The 26,518-nt window shown below is 37.6% G+C and overlaps 1 protein-coding gene across 1 annotated transcript in view; it reads left to right on the forward strand.

The window, feature by feature from the left end:
- Window positions 1-26,518, forward strand: part of GUCY1A2 (guanylate cyclase 1 soluble subunit alpha 2) — a 417,832-nt gene that overhangs the window by 334,983 nt on the left and 56,331 nt on the right. The window contains exon 7 of the mRNA XM_060104638.1: window positions 19,953-20,107. Coding sequence (XP_059960621.1) covers window positions 19,953-20,107 — 155 coding nt within the window. The remainder of the gene's footprint in view (window positions 1-19,952; window positions 20,108-26,518) is intronic.

The following is a 26,518-nucleotide window of genomic DNA, read 5'->3' on the forward strand; positions in this document are numbered from 1 at the left end:
TTTCCTCCTTTATCAAAGATAAGGTGACCATATGTGCATGAGCTCTCTATCCTGTACCATTGATCTATAGTTCTGTTTTTGTGCCAGTACCCTACTGTCTTGATTACTGTAGGTTTGTAGTATAGTTTGAAGTTGGGGAGCCTGATTCCTCCAGCTCCATTTTTCTTTCTCAACATTGCTTTGGCTATTCAGGGTCTTTGAGTTTCCATATAAACTGTAAATTTTTTTCTTCTAATTCTGTGATGAATGCCATTGGTAATTTGATAGGCATTGCATTTAATCTGTAGAGTACTTTGGATGTTGTAGTCATTTTCCCAATATTGATTCTTCCAATCCAAGAACATGGTATATCTCTCCATCTGCTTGTGTTATCTTTGATTTCTTTCATCCATGTTTTATAGTTTTCTAAGTACAAGTCTTTTACCCCCTTAGGTAGGTTGATTCTTAGGCATTTATTCTTTTTTTTGTGATGGATTGTTTTCTTAATTTCTGTTTCTGATTTTTCAGTGTTAGTGTATAAGAATGCAAGAGATTTCTGTGCATTAACTTTGTATCCTACAACCTTATCAAATTCATTGATTAGTTCTAGTAGTTTTCTGGTGGCATCTTTAGGATTTTCTATATATAATATCATGTCAACTGCAAACAGTGAGTTTTACCTCTTCTTTTCCAACTTGGATTCCTTTTATTTCGTTTTCTTCTCTGATTGCCATGGCTAGGACTTCCAAAACTATGTTGCATAAAAGTGGTGAGAGTGGACATCTTTGTCTTGTTCCTGATCTTAGTGGAAATGCTTTTAGTTTTTCACCATTGAGCATGATGTCTGCTGTGGTTTTGTCATATATGGCCTTTATTATTTTGAGGTAGGTTCCCTCTATGCCAATTTTCTGGAGTGTTTTTGTCATAAATGGGTATTGAATTTTGACAAAAGCTTTTGCTGCATCTGTTGAGGTGATCAAACAGTTTTTATTCCATAATTTGTTAATGTGGTGTATCACATTGATTAATTTGCATATATTGAAAAATCCTTGCATCCCTGGGGTAAATCCCACTTGATCATGGTGTATGATCCTTTTAATGTGTTGTTGGATTCTGTTTACTAGTACTTAGTTGAGAATTTTCGTGTCTATATTCATCAATGATATTGGTCTGTAACTCTCATTTTCTTGTAGTATGTTTTTCTGCTTTTTGTATCAGGGTGATGGTGGCTTCACAGAATGTATATGGGAGTGTTCTTCCCTTTGCAGTTTCTTGGAAGAATTTGATAAGTTTAGGTGTTAGCTCTTCACTAAATGTGTGATAGAATTTGCCTGTGAAGTCATCTGGTCCTGGACTTTTGTTTGTTGGAAGATTTTTAATTACAGTTTCAATTTCATTACTTGTAATAGGTCTGTTTATATTTTCTAATTCCTCCTGGTTCAATCTTGGGAAATTGTACCTTTCTAAGAATTTGTCCATTTCTTCCAGGTTGTCAATTTTATTGGCATATAGTTTTTTGTAGTAGTCTCTTTTGATCCTTTGTATTTCTGTGATAACAGTTATGATTTCTCCTTTTTCATTTCTAATTTTATTGATTTACATCATCTCCTTTTTCTTCTTGATGAGTCTGGTTAAAAGTTTGTCAATTTTGCTTATGTTCTGAAAGAACCAGCTTATAGTTTTATTGATCTTGGCTTTTGTTTTCTTTATTTGTATTTCATTTTTTTCTGCTCTGTTATTTTTCATTTCTTTCCTTCTACTGACTTTGGGTTGTCTTTGTTCTTCTTTCTATAGTTGCTTTAGTTGTAACATTAGATTGTTTATTTGTGCTTTTTCTTGTTTTTTTGAGGTGAGATTTAGTTGCTATAAACTTCCCTCTTAGAACTGCTTTTGCTGCATCTCATAGGTTTTGGGTCATTGTGTTTTCATTGTCATCTGTTTCTAGGTATATCTTTTATTTCTGCTTTGATTTCTTTGGTGATCTCTTTGTTATTTAGTAGCACACTGATTAGCCTGCATGTATTTGGGTTTTTTACAGTTTTTTTTTAACCTGTAATTGATTTTTAATCTCATAGCATTGTGGTCAGAAAAGATGCTTAATATAATTTCAATTTTATTAAATTTTCCAAGGCTTCTTTGTGACCCAAGATATGATCCATCCTGGAGAATGTTCTGTGTGCACTTGAGAATAAAGTGTATTCTGCCACTTTCTTGTGGAATGTCCTATAAATATCAATTAAATTTATCTGGCTTATGATGTCCCTTAAACTTGTGTCTCATTATTTATTTTCTGTTTGGATGATCTGTCCATTGGTGTAAGTGGAGTGTTATAGTCCCCTACTATTATTGTGTTACTGTTGATTTCCCTTTTAAGGTTTTTAGCATTTGCCTTATGTATTGACGTGCTCCTATGTTGGGTACATAAATATTTATAATTGTTATATCTTCTTCTTTGATTGATCCCTTGATCATATTTTAGTACCCTTCCTTGTCTCTTGTAACATTCTTTATTTTAAAATCTATTTTATCTGACACGAGTATTGCTATCCAGCTTTCTTTTGATTTCCATTTGCATGGAATATCTTTTTCCATCCCCTCACTTTCAGTCTGTATGTGTCCCTAGGTCTGAAGGGGGTCTCTTGTAGACAGCATATATATGGGTCTCGTTTTTGTATCCATTCAGTCAGTCTGTGTCTTTTGGTTGGAGCATTTAATCCATTTACATTCAAGGTAATTATCAATATGTATGTCCCTCTTACCATTTTTTAAATTGTTTTGGGTTTGTTTTTCTGGGTCTTTTTTTCTCTTGTGTCTCCCACCTAGAGAAGCTCCTTTAGCATTTGTTGTAAAGCTGGTTTGGTGATGCTGAATTCTCTCAGCTTTTGCTTGTCTGTAAACCGTTTGATTTCTCTGTTGAGTGTGAATGAGATCCTTGCTGGGTAGAGTAATGCTAATTGTAGGTTTTTCTGATTCATCATTTTAAGTATATCCAGCCACTCCCTTCTGGTCTGCAGAGTTTCTGTTGTAAAATCCGCTGATTATCTTATGGGGATTCCCTTGTATGTTATTTTTGCTTTTCCCTTTCTGTTTTGTTTTTTCTTTGAAATTACTTTTTTTTAGTTAGATTAATATGTGTATTGGTGTGTTTCTCCTAGGGTTTGTCCTGCATTGGGCTCTCTGTGCTTCCTGGATTTGGGTGACTATTTCCTTTCCCATGTTAGGGAAGCTTTTGACTATAATCTCTTCAAATATTTTCTCAGACGCTTTTTTTTTTTTTTTGCTTCTTTTGGGACCCTTATAATTTGAATATTGGTGTGATTAATATTGTCTCAGAGGTCTCTGAGGCTGTCCTCAGTTCTTTTCGTTCTTTTTCCTTTATTCTGCTCATTGGCAGTTATTTCCACCATTCTATCTTCCAGCTCACTTGTTCATTCTTCTGCCTCAGTTATTTTACTTTTGATTCCTTCTAGTGTATTTTTCATTTCAATTTTTGTTGTTCATCAATGTTTGTTTGCTCTTTAGTTGTTCTAGGTCTTTGTTAAACATTTCTTGTATTTTCTCAATCCTTGCCTCCATTCTGTTTCAGAGATTTTGGGTCTTTACTATCATTGCTCTGAATTCTTTTTCAGGTAGGTTGCCTCTTTCCTCCTCTTTTATTTGGTGTTTTAGGGTATTACCTTGCTCCTTCATCTGTAACATACTTTTTTGTCATCTCACTTTTTTATTTATTTTTTTGATGTGTAAGGCTGTATTCCTGTCTTACTGGTTGTTTGGCCTGAGGTACCCAGCACTGGAGTTTATAAGCATTTGTGTAGAACTGGGTCTCAGTGCTGAGATGAGGACCTCCGGGAGATCTCACTCCAATTAATATTCCTTGGGGTCTGACATTCTCTGTAGTCCAGCAGTTAGGACTCAGCGCTCCCACCACAGGAGCTCAGGCCCAAGCCCCTGCCTGGGAACCAAGATCTTGCAAGCTGTGTGGCACAGCAAAGAAAAAAAAAAAAGCAGGACAATAACAAAGAAAAAAAAAGTTACAAAAATTAAAAATATCTTAGGAAAAATAAAAATATAAGTGAAACAACTGCAACTGGGTAAAACAGAACCATAAAAGAAAAAGGAAAAAAGGGGGTGGGGACACATCAAAAGGAGCAGAACAATAAGAAACTCTAAAGAATAAAATAAAATTAGAAGAATAAAAAATTGTTAGAAAAAATAAAAATATAAATGAATCAACAACAATGTAAAACAGAACCACAACCTAAATAAAAAATGGCCAGAAAAGGCCTTGCTGTGTGGGGTGGAGCTTAGGCACGTGTGGTGTTTAAAGCAGGGTGGGGCCTAAGCTCAGGACTCCCTCAGCTGGGAAAGGCCTGGGAGGGGAGCCTCAGAGTGTGGAGTTAAAGAAAAGACCCTAGTTGGGGGTGTTCAAGTGGGGTTTAGGCCCAGCACAGTTGAAGGGGGTCAGAGAGGGTTTTAGTGTGGTGTGTAGAGGTAAGGCCCTGGGTGGGGGTGTGGAGGCAGGGCTTAGGCTCAGCGTGGCTGGAGGGAGCCTTGGAATGTGGAGGATTAGGCACAGGATCTCAGCAGGCTCCCTGGAGCCCAAGTAGGCAGCAGAAATGCTGGCCATTGTCCCTTCTGATCCTCCACTCTCCCGAGGTTCTCCCCAATCCCTGTTGATACTCTAACTGTGGGTGGGCCCCTCCAGGTGTGAGAGCACCTCCCTTCCCCCAGCTGCCCCTCAGAGGTGCTGGTCCTGTCAGGCTGGCTTTTACCTTCTCCCCCTCCCTCCCACTCCCTCAGGACCCATACAACTGGAGGGTGTCTTGGTGGGCAGAGGATCAGGCTTGGGACCTCAGCAGGCTCCCCAGGGCCCTAATGAGTGGGGTAAACACTAACCATGTTTCCTTCTGATCCTCAGCTCTCCCAAGGGTCTCCTCAATTCTTGTTGATCACTTAACCATGGGTGTGTCCCTCCAGGTGTGGGAGCCCCTCCCTTCACCCAGCCACCCCTCAGTGATGCCAGTCCTAGTCCCACTTCCATTTCTCCTCCTCCCTACCACCACGCCCCCCACATCCTACCTGGTTGCTCGGGGGTTCCTCCTATCCCCTCAGGTGTCCACCAGTGCCTGGTAGCTGCACTAGTTGTGCCGAGACACGAACTCCACATGCAGAGACATGAACTCCACAGCTTCCTAGTCTGCTATCTTGACTCCCATCCTCTCAAACACATTTTTAAAAATCGTTTTTTCTTACACATTTATCAAATGCATTGCTTTCTGTCTGAGATAAATTTCAGATGTAGTGTATAGGCCTTAACATTAATACTCTTACAGGTTGGGTCAAATTTATAACTCTTATCACGTATCAAAAGTACTTAAATAATCACATACACATTAATTAGTGCCTTGTAAGGAGGTAGTGGTGAAGTTGATCCATATTGCTGTGTCCCCCAGCAGTCTCTAATATTGTTTTCATTGCTATCCATCATAGAATTCCAGGCATGCTCTCCTAGTCATCTTCTGTAGGATAATATCCTCCCCATTAAAAAAAAAATTCTGGAATTATATGTTACCATACCAGTGATAAGAACCATTTTTTTGTCAAATATTTTCTATAAAGTGAAATTTATCTATGACTGGTAATTTGGTAATAATCAAAATAAACACAGTAAGACATTTTGCCCTAACTGCTATTTGTCCAGGAATATTACTTGAGAATATGATGTTCTGATACCATTAGAATGGAGGCTGAGGCCCCTGATAAAAGAAAAAATGTCACATATCCACAGAGTTTCCCCATTTTCTTGCACATCAGAGAAAAAAGAAAACATTGTAAAAGCTATAGATTATGTGAGTTGATTTTATTCTTCCTAAGAATTCTGAGCTTTTTAATCTTGAGAACGAAAAATGGAGCTGGGGGATTCAGGCTTCCTGACTTCAGACTATACTACAAAGTTATAGTAATCAAGACAGTGTGGTACTGGCACAGAAACAGAAAGATAGATCAATGGAACAGGATAGAAAGCCCAGAGATAAACCCACACACATATGGTCAACTTATCCTTGATAAAGGAGGCAGGAATGTACAGTGGAGAAAGGACATCCTCTTCAATAAGTGGTGCTGGGAAAACTGGACAGGGACATGTAAAAGTATGAGATTAGATCATTCCCTAACACCATACACAAAAATAAATTCAAAATGGATTAAAGACCTAAATGTAAGGCCAGAAACTATCAAACTCTTAGAGGAAAACATAGGCAGAACACTATGACATAAATCACAGCAAGATCCTTTTGGACCCACCTCCTAGAGAAATGGAAATAAAAACAAAAATAAACAAATGGGAACTAATGAAACTTCAAATCTTTTGCCCAGCTAAGGAAACCAAAAACAAGAACAAAAGCCAACTCTCAGAATGGGAGAAAATATTTGTAAATGAAGCAACTGACAAAGGATTAATCTCCAAAATGTATAAGCAGCTCATGCAGCTCAATAGCAAAAAAATAAACAACCCAATCCAAAAATGGGTAGAAGACTTAATAGACATTTCTCCAAAGAAGATATACAGAGTGCCAACAAACACATGAAAGAATGCTCAACATCATTAATCATTAGAGAAATGCAAATCAAAACTACAATGAGATATCACCTCACACCAGTCAGAATGGCCATCATCAAGAAATCTAGAAGCAATAAATACTGGAGAGGGTGTGGAGAAAAGGGAACACTCTTGCACTGCTGGTGGGAATGTGAATTGGTATAGCCACTATGGAGAACAGTACGGAGGTTCCTCAAAAAAACTAAAAATAGAACTACCATATGGCCCAGCAATCCCACTACTAGGCATATACCCTGAGAAAACCATAATTCAAAAAGAGACGTGTACCAAAATGTTCATTGCAGCTCTATTCACAATAGCCCAGAGATGGAAACAACCTAAGTGTCCATCAACAGCTGAATGGATAAAGAAGATGTGGCACATATATACAATGGAATATTACTCATCCATAAAAAGAAACGACATTGAGCTATTTATAATGAGGTGGACAGACCTAGAGTCTCTCATACAGAGTGAAGTAAGTCAGAAAGAGAAAAACAAATACCGTATGCTAACACATATATATGGAATGTAAGAAAAAAAAAGTCATGAAGAACCTAGGGATAAAACAGGAATAAAGACACAGACCTACTTGAGAATGGACTTGAGGATATGGGGAGGGGGAAAGGTAAGCTGTAACAAAGCGAGAGAGAGTCATGGACAGATATACAGTACCAAACGTAAGGTAGATAGATAGTGGGAAGCAGCCGCAGAGCACAGGGAGATCAGCTCGGTGCTTTGTGACCCCCTGGAGGGGTTGGATAGGGAGGGTGGGAGGGAGGGAGACGCAAGAGGGAAGGGATATGGGAACAGATGTGTATGTATGACTAATTCACCTTGTTATAAAGCAGAAACTAATAAAAAAAAGAATTCTGAGCTTTTGAAATTAGAACTTAGAATATTAATTGATTGTTTCTTATCAGAGAAATATTAGTTATGAATAAAAGGACAAGACAAAATAATGTAAAAAGAAATTTTATTAATCTGATTTTATTGGTGAAAGGAGAATTTTATGATAAATCCTTATATAAATATTAACTAATACTGGTATAAGGATGAAGTATTTATTTTCCTCAATCTTGCCTAATAATGTGAATAAACATTTTAATCTCCTTACTATTATAACCATTAAAGACTTTTCAATAGCTTGAAATTCCCCCCCCCAGTTTATTTAGACATAATTGACATACAACACAGATAAGTTTAAGGGGTACAGAAAAAGATTTGACTTACATACCTCATGAAATGATTCCCACAGTAAGTTTATTGAACATCTCATATACACAAAATTTAAAAAAAAAATAGAAAAATAGATTTCCTTGTTATGGGAACAGTTATGACTTATTCTCTTAACAACTTTCATAACATACAACAGTGTTAATTATATTGATCATGCTGTACTTTACACCTCTAGTACTTACTTGTCTTATAATTAGAAGTTTGTACACTTTGGTCCCTTTCATCCAATTTTCCCTACCCCAACTCCCACCTCTGGTAAACAAAAAAAAAAATGATCTAAGTTTCTGAGGAGTTTTTTTTTAAGTATAATTGATCTACAACACTACTCAAATTCCTGTTACACAACATAGTGATTCGATATTTCTATACATTTCAAAATGACTACCACAGTACTTCTAATTATGAATCATTACCACAGTAATGCTATCTTTGTATGTCACCATACAAAGATATTACATAGTTACTATATTCCCCACACTGTATGTGTGTGTGTGTGTGTGTGTGTGTGTGTGTGTGTGTGTATATATATATATATATTAACATGTTTATTGGAGTATAATTGCTTTATAATGGTGTGTTAGTTTCTGCTGTAAAACAAAGTGAATCAGCTCTATGCACACATATATCCCTATATCCCCTCCCTCTTGCGTCTCCCTTCCACCCTCCCTATCCCACACCTCTAGGTGGTCTCAAAGCACCGAGATGATCTCCCTGTGCTATGCAGCTGCTTCCCACTAGCTATCTGTTTTACATTTGATAGAGTACATATGTCAATGCTACTCTCTCACTTCATTCCAGCTTCCCCCTCCCCATGTCCTCAAGTCCATTCTCTATATCTGTTAATTTATTCTTGTCCTGACCCTAGGTTCTTCAGAACTTTTTTTTTTTAGATTCCAAATATATGGGTTAGCATATGGTATTTGTTTTTCTCTTTCTGACTTACTTCACTCTGAATGAGAGTCTCTAGGTCTATCCACATCTCTGCAAATGGCACTATTTCATTCCCTTTTATGGTTGAGTAATATTCCATTGTATATATGTACCACATCTTCTTTATCCATTCATCTGTTGATGGACATTTAGGTTGCTTCCATGACCTGGCTATTGTAAATAGTGCTGCAATGAACATTGGGGTGCATATATTTTTGAATTATGGTTTTCTCTGGGTATATGCCCAGGAGTGGGATTGCTGGATCATATGGTAGTTCTTTTTTGAGGAACCTCCATACTGTTCTCCATATTGGCTGTACCAATTTACATTCCCACCAACAGTGCAAGAGGGTTCTCTTTTCTACAGACCCTTTCCAGCATTTATTGGTTGTAGATTTTTTGATGATGATCATTCTGACCAATGTGGGGTGATACCTCATTGTAGTTTTGGTTTGCATTTCTCTAATGATTAGTGATGTTGAACATCCTTTCATGTGTTTGTTGGCAATCTGTGTATCTTCTTTGTAGAAATGTCTATTTAGGTCTTCTGCCCATTTTTGGTTTAGGTTGTTTGTTTTTTTTTTATATTGAGCTGCATGAGTTGCTTGTAGCTTTGGAGATTAATCCTTTGTCAGTTGCTTCATTTGCAAATATTTTCTCCCATTCTGAGGGTTGTCTTTTTGTCTTGTTTATGGTTTCCTTTGCTGTGCAAAAGTTTTTAAGTTTAATTAGGTCCCCCTTGTTTATTTTTGTTTTTATTTCCATTTCTCTAGGAGGTGGGTCCAAAAGGATCTTGCTGTGATTTATGTCATAGAGTGTTCTGCCTATGTTTTCTTCAAGAGTTTTATAGTGTCTGGCCTTACATTTAGGTCTTTAATCCATTTAGAGTTTACTTTTGTGTATGGTATTAGGAAGTGTTCTAATTTCATTCTTTTACATGTAGCTGTCCAGTTTTCCCAGCACCACTTATTGAAGAGGCTGGTTTTTGTCCGTAGTGTAGTTTTGCCTCCTTTATTAAAGATAAGGTGACCATATGTGCATGGATTTATCTCTGGGCTTTCTATTCTTTTCCATTGATCTATGTTTCTGTTTTTTTTTGCCAGTACCATACTCTCTTGATTACTATATGTTTAGACCCAGCAATCAGAGAAGAAAAAGAAATAGAATGAATTCAAATTGGAATACAAGAAGTAAAATTGCCACTCTTTGCAGATGACATGGCACTATACATAGAGAATCCTAAAGGTGCTACCAGAAAACTACTAGAGCTGTTCAATGAATTTGGTAGAGTAGCAGGATACAAAATTAATGCACAGAAATCTCTAGCATCCCTATACACTAATGATGAAATATCTGAAAGAGAAATTAAGGAAAAAATTCCCATTTACCCTTGCAACAAAAGGAATAAAATACTTAGGAATATACCTACCTAAGGAGGAAAAAGACCTGTATGCAGAAAACAATGAGACACTGATGAAAGAAATTAAAGATGATACAAACAGATGGAGAGATATACCATGCTCTTGGAATGGAAGAATCAACATTGTGAAAATGACTGTACTACCCAAAGCAGTCTACAGATTCAATGCAATCCCTATGAAATTATGAATGACATTTTTCACAGAACTAGAACAAAAAATTGCACAATTTGTATGGAAACAAAAGATCCTGAATAGCCAAAGCAATCTTGAGAAAGAAAAATGGAGCTAGAGCAATCAGGCCCACACTGTATATTTATACTGTGACTTGCTTATATTGCAACTGGAAGTTTATACCTCTTAACCTCCCTCACCTGTTTCTTACCTCTCCCCACAACACTCCTCTCTATATCTATAACTTTTTTTCTGTTTTCTATTTGTTCATATATTTTGTTCTTTAGATTCCACATATAGTAAAATCATACAGTGTTTGTCTTTCTCAGTTGGTCTTATTTCACTTAGCATAATACCCTCTAGGTCCATCCTTGTTGTCACACATGGTGAAATTTCATTCTTTTTTATGGCTGAGTAATATTCCATGTTATTTATTTATTATATATGTATTTTATTTATATATAAATATATAATATTGTATAATATAATATATAATATAAATACATATAAATATATATTTTATGTGTTTATATTATAATTAAATATATAATATACTGATTATATATTTATTATATATATATGTGTGTGTATATTTATATATATATATATATATATATCTCATAGCTTCTTTATCCATCATCTGGTTATTAATACTTAGGTTGCTCCATATCTTAACTATTGTAAATAATGTTGCAATTAATATTTGGGATACATATATCTTTTCTAATTTATGTTTTCATTTTCTTTGATAAATAGCCAGGAGTGGAATTTCTGAATCATATGATAGTTCTATTTTAAAATTTTTGTGAAATCTCCATACTGTTTTCTGTAGTGGCTGCACCATTTTACATTCTCACCAACAGTGCACAAGTGTTCCCTTTTCTCCACATTCATTCCAACAATTGTTACTTGCTGTCTTTTTGATAAAAGCCATTTGGACAGGTATGAGGTGATATATTATTGTGGTTTTGATTTGCACTTCCCTGATGATTAGCATCTTTTTCGTGTGCCGGTTGGCCATCTATGTGTCTTCCTTGGAAAATATTTATTCAGATCCTCTGCCTATTTTTTTAATTGGGTTGTTGTTTTGATGTTGAGTTTTATGAGGTCTTTGTGTTTTTTGGATATTAACTCCTTACTAGATATATCACTTGCAAATAGCTTCTCCCATTGAGTAAGTGTTTTTTTCCTTTTGTCGATCTTTTCCTTTTCTGTGCAAATCTTTTTCATTTGATGTAGTACTGTTTGTCTATTCATGCTTTTGCTTCCCTTGCCTGATGAGACATATTCAAAAAGTAGTTACTAAGACTGATGTCAGAGAACCTACTGCCTATGTTTTCTTCTAGAAATTTTATGGTTTTAGTTCTTAAATTCAGTCTTCAATGCATTTTGAGTTGATTTTTCTACATGATCTGAAAGAGTTGTCCAGTCTGATTCTTTTTCATGTAGCACCATTTATTGTAGAGGCTGTCTTTTCCTCATTGCATATTCTTGCCTGAAAAGAAGAATGGGTTTATTTCTAGGCTCCCTACTCTGTTCCATTGATCTATGTGTCTCTTTTCTGCCAGTACTGTACTGTTTTGACTACTGTTCAAATCAGTTCAAAATCAGTAATATGATACCTTCATATTCCTTTGAGTAATATGTTCTTCTTTCTCAAGATTAATTTGGATATTCAGAGTCTTTGGTGTTTCCACAAATGCCATTGATATTTTGATAGGAATTCCATTGATCTGTAGATTGCCTTGAGTAGTATGATCATTTAAACAATATTCAATCTTCCAATCCATGAAAATGGTATATCTTGCCATCTGTTTGTGTCTTCTTCTATTTCTTTTATCAGAGTCTTAATTTTCTGAGTATGGGTCTTTTACCTCCTTGGTTAGATTTATGCCTAGGTATTTTATTCTTTTTTGTGTGTGTGTGGTATGCGGGTCTCTCACTGCTGTGGCCTCTCCCGTTGTGGAGCACAGGCGCCAGATGCGCAGGCTCATTGGTCATGGCTCACGGGCCTAGCTGCTCCGCAGCATGTGGGATCCTCCCAGACCAGGGCACGAACCCGTGTCCCCTGCATCGGCAGGTGGACACCCAACCACTGTGCCACCAGGGAAGCCCTATTTTATTCTTTTTAATGCAATTATAAATGGGAGTGTTTTCTTAATTTCTCTGATACTTTGTTGTTAGAGAATAGAAATGCAACAAATTTCTGTATTTTAATTTTGTCTCCTGCAACTTGACTGAATCCATTGATGAGTTATATATATATAGGTTTTGGTGGCATCTTTAGGATTTTCTATGTATAGTATCATGTCATCTGCAAACAGTGACAGTTTCACTTCTTCCTTTCCAATTTGGAATCCTTTATTTCTTTTTCTTGTATGATTGCTGTGGCTAGGGCTTCTAATAGTCTGTTGAATAAAAGTGGCACAGGTAGGCATACTTGTCTTGCTCTTAATCTTAGAGGAAATACTTTCAGCTTTTCACTGTTGAGTGAAATGTTGGCCATGGGTTTGTCACATATGGCCCTTATTATATTGAAGTATGTTCACTCAATAACCACTCTGTTGAATTTTTTTGTTGTTGTTTTGTTTTTTGGGTTTTTTTGCCATACTCAGGCCTCTCACTATTGTGGCCTCTCCCATTGCAGAGCACAGGCTCCAGACGCACAGGCTCAGCAGCCATAGCTCATGGACCTAGCTGCTCCATGGCATGTGGGATCTTCCCAGACTGGGGCACGAACCCATGTCCCCTGCATCGGCAGGTGGACTCTCAACCACTGCACCACCAGGGAAGCCCTGTTGAAAGTTTTTTTTTTATCATAAATGGTTGTTGAATTTTGTCAGAAACTTTTTCTGCATCTCCTGAGATGATCATATGATTTTTTTTAATTTTATTTTTTTATACAGCAGGTTCTTATTAGCTATCCATTTTATACATATTAGTGTATGTATGTCAGTATTCATCACACCACTTCTTGTTTTTTAATATGGTGTATCACATTGATTGATTCACAGATATTGAACCATCTTTGCAGGCCTGTGATAAATCCCATTTGATTATGGTGTATCATCTTTTTGAATTCTGTTTGCTAATATTTTGTTGATTGTTTTTTGCATCTATGTTCATCAGTGATATTGGTCAGTAATTTTCTTTTTTTTTTTTTTTTTCTTTTTGCGGTATGCGGGCCTCTCACTGTTGTGGCCTCTCCCGTTGTGGAGCACAGGCTCCAGATGCGCAGGCCCAGCAGCCATGGCTCACGGGCCCAGCCGCTCCGCGGCATATGGGATCCTCCCAGACCGGGGCACGAACCCGTATCCCCTGCATTGGCAGGCGGACTCTCAACCACTGCGCCACCAGGGAGGCCCAGTAATTTTCTTTTTTTATCTGGTTGGTTGCTTATCTCAACTTCTCTTAGTTCTTCTGGGGTTTTATCTTGTGTTTTTCTTTGGATCACAATCTTCTACTGCCTCATTTTGCCTAATTTGCTGTTTTTATTTCTATGTATTTAGTAGGTTGGTTGCATTTCCCCACCTTGGAGAAGTAGTCTTGTGTAGGAGATTTTCTATGTTCCTAGCAGTGCACTCCACTCTGGTCACCAAATCTCTATGTTCTAGGGGTACCTCCTATGTGGGCTATGTAAGTCATTCTATTGTGGATGGCTGACTGCTGTATGTGATCTGATAGGCATGACAGGCCTTGGTCTGGTCAGTTTACATGCTATCAGCCACTGGCAGGAAAGGTAAGGTCATAAAGTGGCTAGCTGCAGGGCTCTGGGGGGCCTCAGGGCTACTGCCAGCCCACTGGAATGTGGAGCTTGATTCCACGATTGGTAGTTGTGGAATTGGGGGTTCCAGATCTACTGTCAGCCTGCTGATGGGCAGGGCTGATTCCTGACACAGATGGTTGCAGTTGAGGTGTCCCAAAGCTTGTGTCAGTCTGCTAGTGGGTGGGGCTGGATCCTGGGGGTTGTGGGGCCCAACATTGTCCCAGAGCTGGTTTTGTCCTGCTGGTGGATGAGACTGGGGCCAAAGGGGTCTTTGAGCTGGTGCAGCCTGCTGTTGGGTGGGCTGGGTCCTGACACAGCAAGCTGTGGGACTGTGGTAGTCCTGATACTGGTGTCTGTTCACTGGTAGGCAGAGGTAAGGCCTGGTCCCATAAGAATTTTGAAGCTGATGTTAGCCTACTGGTGGGCAGAGCTCAGTCTAGGGTGGTCTCTGTCTGCAGGGCCCTGGTGGTCTTGGAATAGTTGTCTGCCAGTTGGAGACAGGACTGGGTCCCAGGGTGTCTGTGGGCACAGGTGGTCTTAAGGCAGCTGGCCTGCTGGTGGGTAGGCCTGTGTCCCTGCCCAACTAGCTGCTTGGCCTGAGGTGTCCTGCTCTTGGTACAGACAGGCTAGTGGGCAGGGCTGGGTCCTATTGCTAATAAGCTAGATGGAGGATTCCAAAATGCTGCTTGCCAGCACCATCATCCTTCTTATACAAAGAGTGCCCCAAAAGTGCTGCCACCAGTGTGTATATCCCCAGGGTAAGCTCCAGTTGCCTCCTGCCTCTCTGGAGGGTCTCCAAAATCAGTAGGTGGATCTGATCCAGGCTCCTTTCAAATTACTGCTTCTGCTCTAGGTCCCAGAGTGTGAGATTTTGTGTGTGCCCTGTAAGAGTAGAGTCTATATTTTCTATAGCCCTCTGGCTTTCCCAAAAGTAAGCCTTAGTCTGATGGGCCTTGTAGAAACATACTGAGGACCTTTTTTTTTTTTTTTTTTTTTTTTTTTTTTTTTTTGCGGTATGCGGGCCTCTCACTGTTGTGGCCTCCCCCGTTGCGGAGCACAGGCTCCGGACGCGCAGGCTCCGGACGCGCAGGCTCAGCGGCCATGGCTCACAGGCCCAGCCGCTCCGCGGCATATGGGATCCTCCCAGACCGGGGCACGAACCCGCATCCCCTGCATCGGCAGGCGGACTCTCAACCACTTGCGCCACCAGGGAGGCCCGAGGACCTTTTTAATTTTGGTGTTTTTTATAGTTTACTGAACCCAGAGCCAACTGATCTATGGTCTACAGCTGGCTCAAACACTAACTTGCTCTTTTCATTGTGCTCCTCTTGACTTCAATTTATTTGTAAAATGAGGGAGCTGGACTAAAGGTTCTGTGTTGCCCTCTCAACCCTAATATTCCTTCTTTACTAAATCAGACGAGTTTTGACTAGCTGAGGTTGAACTATATAAGCCTTCTATTTTTAAGAGCTGTAGGAGGCATGTTATCTAGAAATGCAGTTGTTTATGTGTCTTGGCAAATAAATAATCGGTAGAGTATTATGAGAATAACTGAACCCTTTGATTACTTGGAATTTTGATATGTCCCAGAGTTTTGCATTATTTCATACATTTCATATAGGTATGGGAGATTGAGTAATAGATGACCTAACCTCAAGATAAATCCTAAAGTTATTGTGTTTTTCAAAAAATTCCTAGGACAAACAATTTTTTTCATAAACTTTCTCTAAAAAGTGGTCTAGTGTTATTTACCAAAGCATTGATCTTATTAAAGCATTTATTTGTGTGTGTGTGTGTGTGTGTGTGTGTGTGTGTTGCTCTGCTAAATGTTTATAAGTTGCAACAGGTCTGTTTAATGCCGTTTTCTCAACCTCAGCACTATTGATATTTTGAAATGGAAAATTCTTTCACATGGGGAAGGTGTCCTAGCAATCTCTAGTTCTACTGGATAGATGCCAATAATAGCTCTCCATCCCAGTTGTGAAAATAAAAAATGTCTCAAGACACTGTCAAATGTCCACTGAGGGGCACAGATGGCCCCAGCTGACAACCACTGGTTTAGTGCAAAGCAATCCTCTTTAGCTAGAGTATACCGATGAGATGGATGCAAACGTTACTGCTTGGTTAACCAATTAAATAAATTTTAATCTTGCCAAAATGAATCTAAATCTCTCATTGACAGTTAAAAGTAGCTCTCTAAAGATGTGGCACATATATACAATGGAATATTAGCCATAAAAAGAAACAAAATTGAATTATTTGTAGTGAGGTGGATGGACCTAGAGTCTGTCTTACAGAGTGAAGTAAGTCAGAGAGAGAAAAATAAATACCATATGCTAAAACATATATGGAATCTAAAAAAAAAAAGGTTCTGAAGAACCTAGGGACAGGAGAGGAATAAAGACGCAGACTTAGAGAATGGACTTGAGGACATGGGGAGGGGGAAGGGTAAGCTGGGACGAAGTGAGAGAGTGGCATGGACATATATCCACTACCAAACGTAAAATAGATAGCTAGTGGAAAGCAGCTGCATAGCACAGGGAGATCAACTCTGCTTTGTGACCACCGAGAGGGGTGGGGTAGGGAGGGTGGGAGGGAGACGCAATAGGGAGGGGATATGGGGATATATGTATATGTATAGCTGATTCACTTTGTTATAAAACAGAAACTAACACACCACTGTAAAACAATTATACTCCAATAAGGATGTTAAAAAAAGAAGAAAAAAAGTAGCTCTCTATTTTGTGTAACTGCTAGATGCAAGAAGCAGATTCTGAATGTGGCAATCAGTGACTTCCTTATAAGGTAACAACTCCCGCGAAATCTCAAGAAGTTGCTGAAAGAAATGTAAAAGAAAATGGAGTCTGATGATTAAGCTTGTAAGTTCTCAATGGTATCTCCTTATATCCAAGAGTAAATACTTCTTCTGAGTCCTGTTCCATTATAGTGACAGTAACAGCGAATCTGTGCTATTTTTGTGTTTGTTGATATTCTTGTGTATGTTTTAAGGTAGTCTTCTAAGAGATAGGGTTTTTTTAAATAACCATTTCTCCATCCACCTTCTCAAGAATACCAGGATTTTTATCTTCAGGCATTTTAGGTTATAATAATTCTTAGTATGACAATTTAGTTTAAAAAAAAAAAGAACAGCCTCAGGTCTTTTTGTTTTGTTTTGTTTTGTTTTGTTTTTTTGCAGTATGCGGGCCTCTCACTGTTGTGGCCTCTCGCGTTGCGGAGCACAGGCTCCGGACGCGCAGGCTCAGCAGCCACGGCTCACGGGCCTAGCCGCTGCGTGGCATGTGGGATCCTCCCAGACCGGGGCACAAACCCGTGTCCCCTGCATCGGCAGGTGGACTCTCAACCACTGTGCCACCAGGGAAGCCCAGCCTCAGGTCTTTTGGAAAGAGGCAGGGGTGGAACCATATAAGCCTTCAGTATAGTTGATGGGATATTGAGTCTTCTTCTCCGACTAAAAGCACAGAATATAGAGGCTGTAAAATGTGTCCGTTTGATACTCATTTCTGCTCTTTTACTGCTTAAAAAGATCACAGGTCCAACATGACAATCTTAATATTTAAGGTCTGGGTGTTTTTAGGCAATCTTATATTGCACAAGGTAATTTAATATAAATAGAAAGTAAAGAAATATAATAAAAATTTTCAAAATGTTTTGCTAATTTTAGGGAAAACTGTGTTATGTTTGTTTATAAGAAATACTACCTTTCATTATGTAACTGAGCAGGATCCTATGAGGCCTTCCTGAGACATATCCTCTTCCCCATATCCTCTACCATAGATCCTCTCTGAAGTACCTAGATAACAGTATTTGATGCACATTCCCTGAGTTGTTTTACAGATGTGAAAACTCCCCACCAAATGGAAGAAGTTAACTACTTCATGACCATGAGCACATAGCCCCAGGTCTCTTGGAGACTAAGGAATGATAATGTTAACCCTTGTGACACCCCCCTGTTACCTCACCATCATCCAATCAGAGAATTGTCCATGAGCTGATCACATACACTGCAACCCCCCTCCCTCACCTGACCTTTAAAAATGCTTTGCCAAAACCCTTCAGGGACCTCAGGTTTTTTTTAGAGCATGAGCGATGCATATCCTTGCATCACTCTGCAATAAACCTTTCCCTACCCCCAACTCCAATGTTTTGGTTCATTTGGCCTCACTGTGCATCAGGCATAGGAACTTGCAATAACAATTACATTTTTTTTTTGTCTTTAAATCCAAACAGACAATCTCTCATCAGAAGTAGGCCTAAATTTTTAAGAAAGTTTGTGTTCTTTAAAAAAAGTACATCTCATTTCTTCTCCCAGCCAATATGAAAGAACAGGCTGGGTTTACACTCCCACCCTCAACAATTAAAAATCTGGACAAAATGTAAAAAAGGACAGTTTCATGACATTGGACATTAGGCAATGGAAGACAGTGATGCCTGAGAGACGGAGAACAAAATGAAACATATGATTTCCCTGGCGTATTCCTTTGAGGTACATTCAGGCTGCAGTGCAAGGAAGGACAAATCAAGAGGAACCCAGCAAACTCCCCCAAGTTGAAGAGATGAAGCTGAGAGTCTATGGAGAGCATAAAAGTTAGAATTCACAGACAGAGTACCACTAAGGAGAGAGGTGCAAAAAGACCACCAGAGATCTTCCAAGGAGCCTCCTATATGTTCCTTAACTTACGGATTGTTGTTTGTATGTGAGAAAACTACCTGAGACCAACAGGAAAAAACACATGAAAGGATTAGAGAAAAAGTTCCTTGAACTCACACAAGACTTGGAAGAAAAGGCAGAACCCATCAGGAAAACTGGAAAACCTCATAAGTCATAGGCATTGTGTATAGTACTCAGAGGGTTCTTGCCTCACTAGTGGGGAATAATTAGCCCTACATGAAACACAGCTCAAAACTTGCCTAACAAATTTTAAAAAGCAAGACTTGAAAGGAAAAAATGAAAAAAACTTTCCAAGTATCTTGACTGCATCCCAGGACAAAACTCAAGAATATTTATAAGAATATAAAAAATATCCAGCACTCAACAAAGTCAATTCATGATACCTAACATCCAACCAAAATTTACTAGGTATTCAGAAAAGCTGAAAAATATGACCCATAATAATGAGAAAACTCAGTCAATCAAAATTGGTACAGAACAGGAGCATATGTTAGAATTAGCAGATAAAAATATTAAAACAATTATTTTAATTGTATTCCATATATTCAAAAGTTAATTTGATACCTGAAAGACTTTTTTTAAAAGTTCAAATTGAACTTTGAGAAAGGAAAATCACTATATCTAAGAAGAAAAATACACTGGATGTGATTAGCAAAAGATAAGGCATTACAAAAGAAAAGATTAGTAAATTTGGAAATAGAAGTGATCTAAAATAAGCAGAGAGAAAAATATTTTAAATGAACAGATAAACAAATATAAATATTTAATTTACAATTGTGTTTAATGCTATGAAGGAAAAAAATAGTGTTTTATGTTAGAATAACTGGAGGGAGAATAATACATTTTCCATTTATTAGAGCATACTAGGTACAAATAAAACCTGATTTAAATTGTAACACAACTGGATTTATTGTGTTACAATAGAAAATTAATGGTAGTTTTTTCTTATAATTAATCCATTTGTTCATTTATTCCACACCATCCATGTTCATTGATACTATTGATATAATAGTCCAGATATTTGGCTCACAAAAATGACCAAGACCCCAGTCCCTATCTTTGAGGAGCTAGGAGTTTAATGGTTCAGCAGCACCTCTTATTAAAATAATCACATACCAAATGAAAACATAAATATATCCTTTTCCTTTTCTTTTTTAGATGAGAATAGGCATTCACTCAGGCTCTGTGCTGGCTGGAGTTGTTGGGGTAAGAATGCCACGATATTGTCTGTTTGGAAATAATGTCACTCTGGCAAGCAAGTTCGAATCGGGAAGTCACCCTCGACGCATCAATGTCAGCCCAACCACTTACCAGTAAGTTTTCTTTGGCCTTCACCCCCTGTCTTTGGCATTGCATTATACTAATAGCCTGTCATTTGTGAGACTCTATTTTTTTCTTGATCCTGTTATTATCTAAGATAATATGAGTAGATCCATCCAGTCTGAAAGATAGCAATTATGACATAAAATTTAATTTACACCCTAAGAAAGTACACGGAAAACCTGACTTGACTGAGAGGTAAATGGAGATTTGTCATTTCCCACAGTCTCTGTCCTCCTTAGGTATTCCTGTTTAAAATACAGGAGAGCAGGGTTTTCTCTGGTGGCACAGTGGTTAAGAATCCACCTGCCAGTACAGGGGACATGGATTCGACCCCTGGTCCAGGAAGATCCCACATGCTATGGAGCAACTAAGCCCACGTGCCACAACTACTGAAGCCTGAATGCCTAGAGTGCATGCTTCGCAACAAGAGAAGCCACCACAATGAGAAGCCTGTGCACCTGAATGAAGAGTAACCCCCACTCGCCACAGCTAGAGAAAGCCAGCGCACAGCAACAAAGACCCAATGCAGCAAAAAAAAAAAAAAAAAATACAGGAGAGTAAATGTTAAGGGTCAGCAACACACTAGAAATCCTAACATTTTCAAAATGTTTCTCAATGTTTATAAAAATCAAAGGAATAAGATAGAAAATATAATTGTCTGTTTTTATTCTTCTAAATAATGAATATAAATAGGGACTCTCTAAACTTAAATATATACCGGGTACAGAGTAAAACTTCAAACTCTATTTATCTTAAAGGTCATATTTGACAACTCTACACATTTTGACAGCTGAAGTCATCCTTGTTTTGTGCCTGGTAGATGTCAAGCTCCAGGCATTAGCTATTAAGTGCCATATGGGCAGAGACCAAGTCTTTTTGGCTCATCATTATATCTCCAAAACTTACAAAAAAATGTTTAGCACATAATAAGCACTCTATAAATATTTATCAAATTAATGAAGAAATGTACTGATAAGATAAATATCTCTATACTAAGAAAATAGTATGAATATCTCCTACTTGGTAGACATTGGCCTAATGCTAAGCTTTGGTGTACAAGCAATTTCATTAGTTCCATGATTTAAATGACTTAGAAATCACATTGTAAAACTGTAAAGTAGAAATGGTGACCATGGATATTTTTATTAGCATGACTACCATGTTAACCCAGGCTAACAAAAAAACCTCAGAAGCAGAAACTTTAAATACATAGAAAATAAATGTTGATTTATAATAACAAACAAAATGGTGACACTTTGAGGATTTTGATACCACATCTATACAGAGGGAAGTTAAGGTTTCTTAGATAAAAGACAAGTATTTCCAGATTCCTGAGGAGCACATGAGAAAGGGGAAGAAATTACAAATATAAAATCAAGATAACTTTGCTTAAGAACTACATGTCACTTTTAGGGTATTTATATAAGCGTTTTGCTTCTTTTAAATTTCTCCCAATTTTTCTAACACAATTCTGGGCATAATACATATGATGTGACAATGGTTTCCATATTAAATGGAATTAGGAAGCTTCTCAAGATCAGTGCTCTAGATCACTGAACTTTGTTCTCTAGACAATGGGGTAAGGAAAAGCTCCTGAAGATCAACCACCTCACCTATATACTCCTACCATGGTTATGATTTTTCCCATCGTGGAGCTAATACATATGTTTCCTGTTTGTATAAGTGAGTGTAGATTTGTAGAACCTCCATTTAAAAAAAATGATGTGTAAAGAATGGGTCAACCATGTGAGGAGTTATACCTTGAGCTAAAATGTCATTGCTCTAGCTGGCTTTGTCTACATGTGACCAATAAAGGAAACCCCACAAGCCACACAGAGTCTGTGCATTTGGGTGTTGTCTCTGAGTTTTAATAATCTTTTTCACATTGGTGGGAGTTTGTAATTATCCTTAGTGATCAATAAAGTCTGAAGAATTGAATCATTTAAAACACTGCGAGCATTGAAATATTTTGTTCTGTTACGATCTGTCCCCCCACCTCCCCCCAACCAAAACACAAATGGAGATATAGATGAACAAATTGAGCTGCCTTCTGGGTAGATTATAAAAGATACTTTCTCTGACTGGTCCCAAATCTTATAATTTCTAATAATACTTTATAAAAATATTTTTATGTTTGGTCTATCCTCAAAAATAACACTTTTCCTCCATCTGTTTCTGTGTTCCTCCCTCCTTCCATTCTTTCAACAAATACTTGTAGAGTACATACTATATTCCAAGCACTATGTATGATAGTCACTAATGTTACAACAATAAACAGCATAAATATGATCTTTGCCTTCATGGAGGAGACTACCAGATGGTAGATGTATACAAATAAACAGTTTATTACAATAGACTAGTGCTGAGGTCAAAAGGACCTGATGAGAGTATTAGAGCAACAGGAGGAGTGGACTAAAATGAGGATGAAGAGATAGATTGAAGTCAGACCAACTGAAGCTGTAATTCATGTTAAGGGATTTCAACTTAACCCTAAGAGCAAAGAAAAACATTTAAGAGTTTTAAGCAGAGGAGTGACTTGACCAGATTTGTACTTTAAAAAGATCTCCAAGGTTGTAGAGAGAACAGATTAGGAGGTGAGAAAGGCAGCAATCCAGTGCTTGAAATCAGGTAATCTTATTCCCATTTCCTTGATGGAAATGTAGCTAATAACTGAGACCCTGGAATCCAAACCATTTGCTATTTCAACTTGTCTTCCATGCTTCAGAAGAGTGATTGGACTCAATGATCTTTGACATCCATTTTTATCCGGGATACCAATAAAAACACTGTACTTTGGTTCCTGGTAAGTTTCTAGAAAACTAAATTTAGGTATATGATCTCAGTGTGACTTGGTTTTCAGATTCTGGATGTGTTTGTGCCCAAGTGCTTTCTGTTGGTTTTATATACACCAATCTAGACACTTCAGCTATGTATAATTGTTCTATTCCACATAGCACAAGTGATTTATGAATCCACAAGTGTAGAGTACACTTCCCTTTCCCAGGATACTCAAAGTGAAATGCCAGGTGGATGTTTCATTGACATTATTTAAGAGGAGATAATATTGAACTTTCTTAGAGCAAATAGGAATTTGTGAAGTTAAACTGAAGGTTAAGCTCATAAGAGCTTGAAATTTCCAATTTTCTTTCCTGAATTAAATGCTGAAAATGTTCAATATTGTCTGGTTATTTTGAAATCTTCAGAAAGGTTTCTAAAAATTTTTATTTTAATATTTTAATTTCATTGAAGTATAGTTCATTTACAATGCTGTGTTAGTTTCAGTTGTACAGCAAAGTGATTCAGCTATACATATAAATATAATCATTCTTTTTTAGATTCCTTTCTCATATAGGTTATCACAGAATATTGAATAGAGTTTCTTGTGCTATACAGTAGGTCTTTTTTGGTTATCCATCTTATATATTGCAGTGTGCAGGTATTCATCCCAAGTTCCTGATTTATCCCACCAGTGCCACATCTCCCCTTTGTTAACCATAAGTTTGTTTTCAAAATATATAAGTCTGCTTCTGTTTTGTAAATAAGTTCACTTTTATATTTTTTTAACATCTTTATTGGAGTATAATTGCTTTACAATGTTGTATTAATTACTGCTGAATAACAAAGTGAATCAGCTATATGTATACGTATATCCCCATATCCACTCCCTCTTGCCTCTCCCTCCCACCCTCCCTATCCCACTCCTCTAGGTGGTCACAAAACACCAAGCTGATCTCCCTGTGCTATGCAGATGTATCTTTTTTTTTTTAAATTAGATTCCACATACAAGTGATACCATATAATATTTTTCTTTCTCTGTCTGACTTACTTCACCTAGTATGAGAATCACTGGGTCCATCCATGTTACTGCAAATGGCATTAATTCATTCTTTTTCATGGCTGAATAATATTCCATTGTATATATATACCACATTGTCTTTATCCATTTCTCTATCAATGGAAATTTAACTTGCTTCCATGAATTGTAAATTGTAAATGTGCTGCAATGAACATTAGGGTGCTTGTATCCTTTTGGATTATAGTTTTCTCTGGATATATGCCCAGGAGTGAGATTGCTGGGTCATATGGTAGTTCTATTTTCAGTTTTTAAGGAACCTCCATACTTATCTCCATAGTAGTTGTACCAATTTACATTCCCACCAACAGTGTAGGAGGGTTCCCTTTTCTCCACACCCACTCCAGCATTTACTGTTTGTAGGCTTTTTGATGATGGCCATTCGACTGCTGGGAGATGATACCTCATTGTAGTTTCGATTTGCATTTCTCTGATAGTTAGTGATGTTGAGCATCTTTTCATATGCTCCTTGGCCATCTGTATGTCTTCTTGGGACAGCTATCTGTTTAGATCTTCTGCCCATTTTCTGATTGGGTTGCTTGGTTTTTTTTTTTTTTTTGACCTAGAGCTGCATGAGCTGTTTGTATATTTTGGAGATTAATCCCTTGTCAGTCACATCATTTGCAAATATTTTCTCCCTCTTGGGTTGTCTTTTTCTGTTGTTGATGGTTTCCTTTACTTTGCAGAAGCTTTTAAGTTTCATTAGATCTCATTTTTTTTGTTTTGTTTTTATTTCCCTTACTCTAGGAGATGGATAAAAAACATCTTCCTGTGATTCATACCAAAGAGTGTTGTCTCTATGTTCTCATATAAGAGTTTTATAGTATTAAGCCTTACATTTAAGTCTTTAATCCATTTTGAGTTTATTTCATATATGGTGTTAGGGAGTTTTCTAATTTCATTCTTTTTTTTCTTTTTAACATCTTTATTGGAGTTTAATTGCTTTACAATGGTGTATTAGTTTCTGCTTTATAACAAAGTGAATCAGTTATACATATAAATATGTTCCCATATCTCTTCCCTCTTGCATCTCCCTCCCTCCCACACTCCCTATACCACCCCTCTAGGTGGTCACAAAGCACCGAGCTAATCTCCATGTGCTATGTGGCTGCTTCCCACTAGCTATCTATTTTATGTTTGGTAGTGTATATATGTCCATGCCATTCTCTCACATCGTCACAGCTTACCCATCCCCTCCCCATATCCTAAAGTCCATTCTTTAGTAAGTCTGTGTCTTTATTCCCGTCTTACCCCTAGGTTCTTCATGACACTTTTTTTTTCTTAAATTCCATATATATGTGTTATCATACGGTATTTGTTTTTCTCTTTCAGACTTACTTCACTCTGTTTGACACACTCTAAGTCCATCCAGCTCACTACAAATAACTCAATTTCGTTTCTTTTTATGGCTGAGTAATATTCCATTGTATATATGAGACAAATCTTTATCCATTAATCTGCTGATGGACACTTAGGTTGCTTCCATGTCCTGGCTATTGTAGATAGAGCTGCAATGAACATTTTGGTACATGACTCATTTTGAATTATGGTTTTCTCAGGGTATATGCCCAGTAGTAGTATTGCTGGGTCGTATGGTAGTTATATTTGTATTTTTTTAAGGAACCTCCATACTGTTCTCCATAGTGGCTGTACCAATTCACATTCCCACCAACAGAGCAAGAGTGTTCCCTTTTCTCCACACCCTCTCCAGCATTTATTGTTTCTAGATTTTTTGATGATGGCCATTCTGACAGGTGTGAGATGATATCTCATTGTAGTTTTGATTTGCATGTCTCTATTGATTAATGATGTTAAGCATTCTTTCATGTGTTTGTTGGCACTCTGTATATCTTCTTTGGAGAAATGTCTATATAGGTCTCCTGACCATTTTTGTATTGGGTTGTTTGTTTTTTTGTTATTGAGCTGCATTGTGCTGCTTGTAAATTTTGAAGATTAATCCTTTCTCAGTTGCCTCATTTGCAAATATTTTCTCCCATTCTGAGGGTTGTCTTTTGGTCTTATTTATTGTTTCCTTTGCTGTGCAAAAACTTTTAACTTTCATTTGGTCCTATTTGTTTATTTTTGTTTTTATTTCCATTTCTCTAGGAGGTGGGTCAAAAAGGATCTTGCTGTGATTTATGTCATAGAGCGTCCTGTCTGTGTTTTCCTCTAAGTGTTTGATAGTGTCTTGCCTTACATTTAGGTCTTTAATCCATTTTGAGTTTATTTTTGTGTATGGTGTTAGGGAGTGCTCTAATTTCATACTTTAACATGTACCTGTCCAGTTTTCCCAGCACCACTTATTAAAGAGGCTGTCTTTTCTCCACTGTATATTCTTGACTCCTTTATCAAAGATAAGGCGACCATATGAGCCTGGGTTTACCTCTGGGCTTCATACCCCCTTCCATTGATCTATCTTTCTGTTTTTGTGCCAGTATCACACTGTCTTGAATACTGTAGCTTTGTAGTATAGTCTGAAGTCAGGAAGCCTGATTCCTCCACCTCCATTTTTCGTTCTCAAGATTGCTTTGGGTATTTGGGGTCTTTT

Source organism: Mesoplodon densirostris, chromosome 7 (assembly GCF_025265405.1).
Source record: "Mesoplodon densirostris isolate mMesDen1 chromosome 7, mMesDen1 primary haplotype, whole genome shotgun sequence".
In the NCBI taxonomy this organism is placed as follows: domain Eukaryota; kingdom Metazoa; phylum Chordata; class Mammalia; order Artiodactyla; family Ziphiidae; genus Mesoplodon; species Mesoplodon densirostris.